Genomic DNA, 10,459 nt, shown 5'->3' on the forward strand with positions numbered 1-10,459 from the left:
GCTACCTTATCTGCCTCAAAATAATTCTTCCTCCACTTCCTTTCAGCCTGTTTACAGCTAGTCTTTAACAGTCTCAACTCTTCATTATACCATGGGGCAGATGGCTTTTTACAGTTTTTAGCTTGAAACATGGTCTTATACCCCCTTCACCACTTACCAACCCCCCCCCCCCCTCCCCAAGTCAAAAAAAGTGTGGATGTCATGCGTTCCCCCAGCAATGAATAATTTAATCTCTAAACAATTCAAGCAGAGGGTGTTTATCCGATGAACAGATGATTTCCTGCGTTTGAGGCTAGAATGTTAGAATGCACCAAGATGTTTTTCAGACAGCCCTCGGTCCAATGCACAAATCCCTCTCAAAGGCAGACGCTGTACACCAATGATCCAAGCTCAAAAGCCAGTTGAAGTTTACAGTTTTTATTTGCAAATAACAGCCGAAAAGAAAGAGCAGTCTACTCGTTCTCCTCGCTGCGCAGTCTGGCGTTTGGATTTGTGAGTTTGATGGCGAGCTGGGCGGCCCTCTCTACAATGGTCTTGCGGTTTTTGGATGAAACATTGTGGGCGATCTCAGCACAGAAGGACCTGAAAAAGCAAAGAGTGACCGTGAGCAGAAGCATGGTTAAGTTTCATTTATAATTCAGAACCAAAAAACTGTAATGCAGTAATACACACGCCAACACCACAGCAACAGCCTTCACTGCCCACAACGACCCAGTGTGTGCTGTTCATGCTTTCAAGTCCGAGGCAAGATTACTGCCACAGGAATAGTAGAACTTATTTATACAATCTCAACCAAGCACGTCCCTTGGCATCACAACATAGGCAGGCAATGATGTTTTACCTGCAGCAATTTACATAAGGGTTTCACTATTTATACATGTACAATTGGCGAAAACATACACAAGGTTACCAGCCACTTGTAAAGCCACACAACTCACCCAAATGGTGCCATTGAAAAAATAACGTTGGTGCAAACATCAGTCACACAGTTCCTCCCGCCCTTAGCAAGGGCAGAAATTCTCAAGCAAAGAGGGATAATATTCTTCCACCAGTCTCATTCCTGTGGAGAGGTGTGGTACAGTCATGGGCAGCTGACTTGAGCGCACAGGGTTCACGGTTCGATCCCTGGCTCCAGCGGCAGCTCAGCACCATGTGACTCTGGGCAATAGCTCACTTAATTTCCACTACAGCCCCCAGAGAACCGTAAGGGTGAGTAGTTTGCGCTTTTTTCCCCCCCATTCCTAAAAAGGTAGAATTAATGATTTCACTACTGTAAGGCTCTGAACATCAGTGTTTCAAGTTCCCTCCTCCTCACGAGATTTCCCTTGGAAAAACCACCCCACAACACAACATTGAGCAAACCACCAAAAATGCTAGCTTTGTTGACATAATTTCGTTAGTTATCTAACAGGAGCACTGCCGACAACAAAAAGTGCAGCAGAGGAAGAAGCAGGCATGCTTGCTTCTGGGGAAATCTAGACAATGATTTATTTACTGCAGGCAAGTAGCACTAGCTTCTGCAAAGGACAGCAACTAACCCCCGCCAGTAACAGATGACCCCCCCTTCCCTTAAAGAGGCACACATTCTAGTTTAACTCAACGCTACTCTTTACATAGCCAAACTTACTTGTTACTCATCATTAGCACCTCCAGCTCCTTCACGTTGTGTACCAGAAACTTTCGGAAGCCTGAGGGTAACATGTGCTTGGTCCTTTTATCACTACCATAACCAATGTTGGGCATCAGGATCTGGCCCTTAAACCTCCTGCGCACTCTGTTATCAATACCTCGTGGTTTGCGCCAGTTACGCTGCAACAGAAAAATAGCATTAGTCAGGAAACCAGAAACAGATGGTTTAATATTATCAAAATAAGCAAGAGAGGGCAGATCTCTTTTCACACTACTTCTATGAATGCATTGGGCTACAGGTGCTGCTGTGCTACCCTACCACTCAATCTTTCAAAAGCATGTCCGTCCTAACTGCAGCAATGTGCATCATTTGAAGCACTGCTCGAAAACACACCCAACTTCTCCGAGAGGCCACGCTACACTCAGACATCAAACATTGCAAGTCCACACCGACCAACACAGTCAGGTTTAAGCTTTACATGGCCGCATGAATAAGTAATAATTGGTTTATGCCAAGGTGTCCTATCGTGGTAATGCCAGTTTAAATGAGACTGCTGTCACTCTACCCCTTATAGGTGGTATTACAAATAAAGAGGAATGTCGGTAGCATAGGGCCTAAGACATGACAGAGGGTACACCAGTGGCAATGTTGAGCTACTTTAAGTAGACTGAGTTGGGAGTTTTGCAGCCTACACAAATGCAAGTTCCAATGCGCTACAAAGGTTATTTTAATGTTGCTCTCTGCATGGCTAGTTCATTTAGATTTAATGTTTAGTCACTCATTTATGAGATTTGCCTTTAATTGGGAGTCTTTAATGTTATCTTTCAATGTCTCATATTGCTGCTTAGAATCATAAGGTATTAAGATTGATGTACCCTGATTTTTAGATACTCATTAGGGATTTCAAATATATTATAAAAAAAAATTTTAGTGTACTCCATTATTGCTTGTCAAGTGTAATAACTGCGACTTTTTCTATACAATATGGGATCTAGTTATAGATATTACAACCTAGCTGGCAAAAATGGGTTTTAGAAGTTATATTGATGAATGGTGCACGACAGTGAACGTGTGTTCAAGAAAAGGGAGTTTAGTGAATTCACTTTGAGACCATGCCCCTTTCTCAATCAACAGGGCACAATTACCATTTGTGGTGCCAGTGCGAGAGCCATAGAAAATGTGCACAGGTAATACAGCTAGTCTCTGCATTCTCATTGGGCCTCCTGTCATTTTGAGGTGTCCAGAGCTACTTTGGAGTCTCCCTTCTAGATCAAATCCTGTAGCAGGCTGTCCACCTCGTTAAAATGAGGTTTGGTCATGATGTAAATATGCATAGTAATGGAGCAGGCGGGCAGCACTGCCATTCTGCCTGTTTTGGGGGGAAGGGGGGGCAAAAGTGTGAGAAAGGGGTAGTACTGCCTGTCCTATATTCCCTTTCAAACATTTGACTCATTGTATACCAAAAACACAAATACGTAAAGGTGTTAATCTCCCCCACTGGGGGAGATTACTTTCAGCAGAACCCCAGGCCAACCAGTCCGGAGTCTGTGGAAAGAAGTTTGCATTATCCCAGCTCACTTTTAAGCTGGACATTCCACCAATCAACACAACGACCATAGCATGTACATCCATTGAGGTCTCAAAGGACAATTAGCAATTTACCTTCAACCATGTGCCGGTCAGGTGAGAGCAGGGAGGTGTCGAACTAAATATATCTGAAAAAAGTCACTTATCGACAAGCAACTAAGACCCTATCGGGCAAGTAGTGTGCTTTACAAAACACTGATTCAACCACCTCGTTTCAAAGCAGCCACAAAATGTTTTCTTCCACAGCAGAAAAAGCAAAGCCATTGCAAGTTTCATACGGGTAATCAACATTTCAGAGGGGCTGCATATCCAAACCACACTAGCATTTATTGTACATAGAGTATAGTTGCAGCAATCGAGGGCGTGCATTTTGCAGCAAGAAAGCAACTGGTAGGATGATCTCCATAAAAATTCAAAGACACTTAAAGCACTTCAGAACATGAGCCGTGAATGTACAAGCACATTTGTCAAGCTACGCCTAAACACGTCCAAACAATGTTGAACAAGCAGCATTTGCAATTGCGAGATTTTTAGCTGTTGTCATTGTAAATGACAATACTTTTTATTTATGTGGTTAAAAAAACTGCAATAATAAAAGGCATTGTCATTTACAATACAAATAGGTCATGGTTTCTAAAATGCAAGAGCTATTACATTGCAAATGAGTGTTTTAAGTGTCCCAAGCGCCGCTTTCACATCAATAGAGGCCACGCCGCTTCTTTTAGATTAGCTGTGTCTACGAAAGGTCTGCGACCGCTATGGGGTGCCCTAACCAAATAAAGCATTGGTCTGTCAAGTTGACAAACGAATGCTTCCCCCCCTAAAAGCACACAGTGAAAGTGTACATGGCACGCTGAATGTTGCAGGAAAGCATGCTAGGGGAAACCCATTTAAAATCGTGCTTAGACTAAATTAACCATACAACCCAAGTAAAAGGGCCAGTCCTCAAGGGAGGTACTAAGGAGGGACTAACAAGCCTATTAAGGAATTAGAAGCCAGCATTTATGAAGGACGATGACAAATATGGGTGGGGCGTCAGGTCCATACTACAAAACAGCATGCCCCGCAGCGCATGCGCTGCCCAGACTAGACCTAAAAACATGACATACCTTAATCTTGACATAACGATCAGACTGGTGACGAATGAACTTTTTGGTTCTTTTCTTAAGAATCTTCGGTTTGACAAGAGGTCTTAGGGCAGCCATGATTGCTAGGGGAAACAAAAATCCAGTAAGTGATAGTTTTAAAATCATTTATCAAAAAAACAAGTTATCTGCTGAAATAAAGAGCAAACAAACACCAGTCTAGGGTTATCCAGACAAAAAAAAAAAAAAAAGTGACATACCATGACTCGTTCATGTTAGAAGTGAAAGAGGAAGACCGATCACAGGACACAACTCAAACTATTAGTTGTCACAGTAATCCAAAACAAGCACTGGCATATCCAAGAGGTCACGCATTTAAGAGGTGCTAAACCTTTTGATTGTATGGCAAGCCCCAGAATTATGGCAAATGTGCATCCATAGTCACGCATGAAGACTCGGCAGCAGCCATTTTTTTTTACACTTTACGGTGGCCGTCCAACTTGGAGCAGTAAATTGACAAACGCAAGGAGCGCATTATAGAGAAAGGAGTAATCCAGCAGCCATCTAGTAAACGATGGCGCATTGCACTTTAGTATCCCATCCATGGATTCATCTTACCGGGTTTATTCATACTCCCATTGCAAATTTAGAGTAAGTGATTACGCATGGTTGACCACCTTTGAGTTCTTGATTAGTCAACTCCTGCCTCGGCCTGGTTCTCATTTCCCTTTGCCTTCTCCCTCCCTCTCCACAGACTGATACCCGAGCTCTGGTCTTTATTCCTTCTCATCTGGAAGCATGCAACTTCTAGTAAGTTTTTCTTCTCATCCGGAGACCATCCACTGGTCCTTTTCCCCAGCGTGTAGCCGCCTAACCAGCAAGGCGTTTACTTCCTTTTCCCCCGCCTCCCTCGGACACATGCACCTTCTTTCAGTGCCTCCAGCATGGTGTATTGATGGTTGACCACACATGCTAGTGCCCACCATCCCCACCTCAACACTTTTAATCACCTTTTTTCCCTTAAATCTAGCCTAGGCACAATAGTTTTATTGTGATTCTTGCAGCCCCGACGCCACGCGACCCCAACGCGGCCATTGGCAGCTCGCTTCTATCCCGGTCCTACCTTACTTTTGGGTCATCATCCTTGCCCTATGGCTTAGACTGCCGCCTTTATTTATGTAACAATTAATGTATTCTCTATAGTCCACTTTTGAATTTTACCATCACTTTCCCCATACAGCACCGCAACCTAAAATTGTAACCTGGTCCAGATAATGGCCTAATACTCTACAAAGGCTGATACACCATTGACTTCTACAGCATAATTTACGGCACCTTCCTCGTTATTGCCCTGAATTAATCTGCTTTTAATGTATCAAATTTATGGGCCTCAAGAGTACATTGTATACATCACTTCTTTTTGCGCCCTTCTTCCTGTTATATATACCCTTCACGTGCCACTAGCGCTGTTCACCTTCTCACAAGCACTTGAGCACACGATAGTATAGGTTACATGACATTTAATGTAACAGTGCATTTGTGATGGTTTAATTTAACCGTATTGCCAAATATAATTGAAACGCTTCTCAATCATACGTCTACCTGCTCCCCTTCCCTTGTTCATGGCAATGCGCTGTGCTCCTTTGTAAACGGTCTACTAAACAAAACCTTTGTGACACTGCAGTTGTTATACATTAAATACCCTGGTCTCTACCGGTTTACGGGTAACCTCCTGTTTGTTATAGCATCTTACTTTAGCGCTGAAAGGCAACATGCTATCGGAGCCACAGGAATTAGCCTAGAATAGGACCAATCTATGGAGCACGTTCCACAAGAGTATTATTTAGCCATTTTAACGCACTAATACAGTTTGAACATGTTCATCTCATCAGTACCAGTCCAACCCAGGCATAGCAATCAATTGAACTAAACAATTTGCTTTCGTTAAGTACCTGCCACTGTGGTAGCACTTTTTTCTCCAAGTAAACTTATAGGTTTTAGCTAGAAACTATGCTGTAGACGTCTGCAAGCTATGCATTTGACAGTGAATCATATGGCTAGTAAGTTCATAATTATGCGGTTAAAGCTGTGGCCTTAATAACTATGTCAGTGGTTGGGAATTTAACCACACATAGAACACCAACGACTGTTACAGATTGTCTTCCACTTGCTAACCACTCTCATGGCTAGTCATGGAATGGGTTTTCATCTGCATGAATTCCTCGTGCATCAGCGCCAGAAGAGCAGAAAGCTCCCCAGCAGCGATTCGACATGTAGACAGTGGGAGAAATGGCCAGTCACTTGCACAATTTAGCATTCGGACTATTCCCATTCCAAACCCCATATCAGCACGCCACTGAAAACCACTATCCTAATAAGCATGTCTTGTCAGCCCCCACAATGGACTAATTAGCATGGTTGCAAAATAATCTCTACATATAACGCACAAACAGCAGACAGTCTTCCCAAGATGCGAAAATGCTTACCCACCCTTCCCCCTGATAACCTATGCTATTTAAATTATGAGCCAACAAGAGGCACACAAAAAATAAACTTTATGCCACACGAGAAATTTCAAAAGCAGGATGAATCCGACCACAAATAACCATCCTTTTAAAAGTAGGACACGAGCTTCCGATTGAATACACAGTACAACAGGCTATCTAAACAGCGACGGAAAAAAATACATCATGTCAGCTTTGATCAAACTGGCTCTTACTTACAGAACCGTTCCTTACCAAATAGTTGGTTTTGTTATAGTTAAAAACATTGTGCCACTTCAGTCAAATGAACAGGGCGTTGCCAAAGTTTCTATGGCATTCTGAATATTCGACCATCATATGCAGGTTCATCGGATGCCTTCATATTCAAAGCGTTAGGGCTCATGAACGCACAAACCTGAATTACAAACAGTACCTCCAGGAAAAACACTAACGAAAAATGCAACAAACGTTGCGTACCACCGATTATTCCATTAAGGCGGATAAGTAACTCCAAATACCATCGATCGTTGGTGTTTTACTAAAGACATACCTTGGATGCACTAACATGAATATCTAAACGGTAGGCCTCAGTGTTTTAGTTGAAGAGTTCGTGCATGTTACAAACCAACGCAGCTATATTATGAGTGGCAATTTTCCCTGCTTATGCCAGTCCATGGTATTAGGGGGACCGTGATTATGCAAAGCTAGGTTTGCGTGCCCCGTGGTAAACCTGGCAGTGGGAAGAGAAGCCCTGGCGACTAATACATTCGATGCCACACCTCGATATCAGGCAGGGTCTGAAGTGGAAAATTACTACGGGGCCCATAAATTATAGGGCCAGAAGTAGGATAGAAGTGGAGTCACGAGGAGCGGAGTCTTACAGTCAACGTGCACATGTAATATCAAAAAACTGCCACAAAGCAATTAACAACAAGTAGAAATGATAGTAAATATATTTTAGAATGTTACGGGTAACAGCACCTGCTGTATGGATCCTAATCTGTCCAACACGTTTCAATACAATAAAATCACTGGTTAATGGATTTATTGGATAACTATGGCAGTTTAACCCAAGGTTCGGCTCATAACAAAAAGTTAGAACGAGTGAACATGCCAGTTACAAAGCAAGTTTAACTTGGACACTATTTTTTCTATTGTATGTAGATATCTTTTTAGTTGAGAGCTTTTTTGCAGACTTGTGAGCTATTTGCTGGTCTCAACTTGCAATCCTTGTAGCTTAGTAAGCATATTGAGTTAAGTACCTGACTCGGTGAGCTGTTTGCAAAACAAGGAATTAGTTTTTAAAATTATTTTCACAGTCTTTAGTTACCTTAAGACTCCACTCAAATCCTCCGAGTATTAATAATTAGCAAGTTCTTTATAAATGGTTCAAAGCACATTTAAATACTGACTTCTGAAATAAACAACGCATGCTTAGCTCTTTTAAATAACGTGCGTACAAGTCAAAACCATGCAGAAAAATCACAGTTCATTTATGGATGGCACGGAATCAAGTGTTAAGCACTAAACTACTTCTCAGCCTGAGTGAAACTGGAACTAAGAGGGCAGGTATTCCTTTAAATAAGACATTTAAGTGAGGCGCTGCTAGAACTGCAAATAAACCTACCACGCAGTATACAAATTGCACATTTTCACTGGTGTCTGGGTCAATAACCGCCTTACCCATCCCAAATTTGTCAACATGAAAAAAAATGCCAATACCTTCTACCCAAAAATCAGCTCTTGACTAAGCAGGCAACACTCACGTGGAGTAATCCGACTGACAGGCGTGCAGCCAACACATCAGCACAATCCTTAATGGCAAGTGAACTGCGCCACCACGTTCAGCACCCATTAATATCAGCTCGGCACACTTTCAGAAGAGCTTTCGCACGTTCCATATCTGTCCACGCGCACCGAGCACGAGGAGCAGTCTCTTACACCTACGATCCACCCAGGATAAGAGAGGTGCCAATGCAGAAATTACAAGTCACCATAGCGCAACTAACAAATGTACAGCCATGCGCAGTATATTTTCGCGTGACCAGCCCGAAAATATAGTGAACACCACCGACTAAAGCCAACAACAACCCCGACACATAGTAGAATATTAACCGATTAGAACACCGGATCAAAGACACATATTATTCCAGCTACTCGCCATTTTGAACACCTCTTTACTTTCAGCGAAACAGAACCCTCCGTTAAGGGCCGGGGGCTACGATATAAACCATTCCGAAACGTCCACATGCTAACGGCTTCTCTCCTGCAAACGCAGAACCCATTATCTAACCCTAAATTGAGGATGGAAACAGATTTCGCTCACCGGCTCAAAAATGTCCGCCTGCTCCGCAGAGAGGCCAAAGGAAGAGGGAGTACAAAGGATGCCGGGATTGCATATAAGGACCTGAAAGGGGCGTAAATCAGGACCCGACGTCACATGGTACATTTTATCAAAACTACTGATAACGCATAGATTCCTGTTGTAGACAGCTCATAAAAATCCACTTTTACCAGGGAAAACGCCCGAGATACTAAGTATATGTGTTGTATACACTATAAGTGATTATAGAGCTAGTACACATTGAAAATGCTCATGTGATCTTCCAGGACCTGCTAAGGCTCACTTGCGCTCAATTAGGAAGTAAAGAGTACTAGGCAAGAACGTCTCGCTGACAGTTTAGAAGAAGAGACACCGGTTATTGCTCCATCTAGTGGTGGATGATTAAAGTGCATTTGCCCGAACTACATTATTAGTAAATTCATAAATTTGTAAAAAGACAAATAGCTTTGGCAACGTCAATCATTTTGTAATTCGTGTGATGAAAATATGTTCACAAGCTTGAGTCTTAGACAGAACAGGTATAATTAGAGATGCTTACTTATTTCATGCTCGCTGACATTTAGACCAAAAGAGATAGTGTTTTTCTGTTTTCAAATCTGGCAATTACCACCATAATGACAACACAATAATTAATAGTCATATGATGTGATCTGAATAAGTTAGCAAGCAATGACATCACAGGAAGTTACATCATATGAATTGATCTGAATTAGATAGCAGGTAATGTTTGGATGACCATTCTCTTTGAGTCATTTGACAGGAGGGGAAGGATTTTTTTCAGGGTTCTAAACAGGCTGAAACAGGAGCCAGCCAGTGACTGGACCTGTGGCTGAAAAGAAAGAGCACTGTCAAACTTGATTCCAACATTTTTTAGGGTGCCATTTTGGAGGCCAGGAAGGGGGGCATCATTGGGCTAGAAGGTCCTCCATGAATATGACGATGTTGCGCCCAATAAAACAAACTCGTTTTTATCCGAATGACATTTTAATTGGTTGATAGACAACCAATGGTACATATTAGAGAGGCAATTGTAATGAAGTGGAGATCTACGCAGGGTAAGTATTTAAGGAATCTTTATTGGAGCGCCGGGGCTGTGCTGTGACTCTGCGGTCGGCGCCAGCAACAATAATGGCCGCCTTCCGCTTCCTGCCTAACTGCTTCCTGTTCCTGTGTCGGAACAACTAGAACGCTACCACATATCTCCCCCCTTTATGCACCCAACAATATTTACAAAAAAGTCTTACTTCTAGTCCATTATAAAGTCTTTGAATCTCTCCGGTACCTTGATTCTTCTTCCTACTCGAGTCTCCATTCTCTCGTCCCTTCTCTC

The 10,459-nt window shown here is 42.5% G+C and overlaps 1 protein-coding gene across 1 annotated transcript; it reads right to left on the bottom strand.

Moving 5' to 3' along the window:
• Window positions 1–401: 401 nt before the first annotated feature.
• On the bottom strand, window positions 402–9,243 carry LOC144782368 (large ribosomal subunit protein eL32). The gene is made up of 4 exons (XM_078661687.1): window positions 9,112–9,243; window positions 4,327–4,427; window positions 1,628–1,809; window positions 402–582 (listed from the first exon to the last, which is right to left on the bottom strand). The coding sequence occupies exons 2-4, from the start codon at window positions 4,420–4,422 to the stop codon at window positions 453–455; spliced, it is 408 nt and encodes a 135-aa protein (XP_078517813.1). The 5' UTR covers window positions 4,423–4,427; window positions 9,112–9,243; the 3' UTR covers window positions 402–452.
• Window positions 9,244–10,459: the final 1,216 nt, after the last annotated feature.

Source organism: Lissotriton helveticus, chromosome 9 (assembly GCF_964261635.1).
Source record: "Lissotriton helveticus chromosome 9, aLisHel1.1, whole genome shotgun sequence".
Lineage (NCBI taxonomy): Eukaryota > Metazoa > Chordata > Amphibia > Caudata > Salamandridae > Lissotriton > Lissotriton helveticus.

What these genes read in the sequence shown, in the direction of transcription:
- LOC144782368 (XM_078661687.1), bottom strand. Translation starts at nt 4,422, where the DNA reads ATGGCTGCCCTAAGACCTCTTGTCAAACCGAAGATTCTTAAGAAAAGA. An exon ending in ATCGTTATGTCAAGATTAAG is followed by an intron (nt 1,810 to 4,326) that starts GTATGTCATGTT and finishes TTTCTGTTGCAG; the next exon opens with CGTAACTGGCGCAAACCACG. An exon ending in GTGCTAATGATGAGTAACAA is followed by an intron (nt 583 to 1,627) that starts GTAAGTTTGGCT and finishes TTGCTTTTTCAG; the next exon opens with GTCCTTCTGTGCTGAGATCG.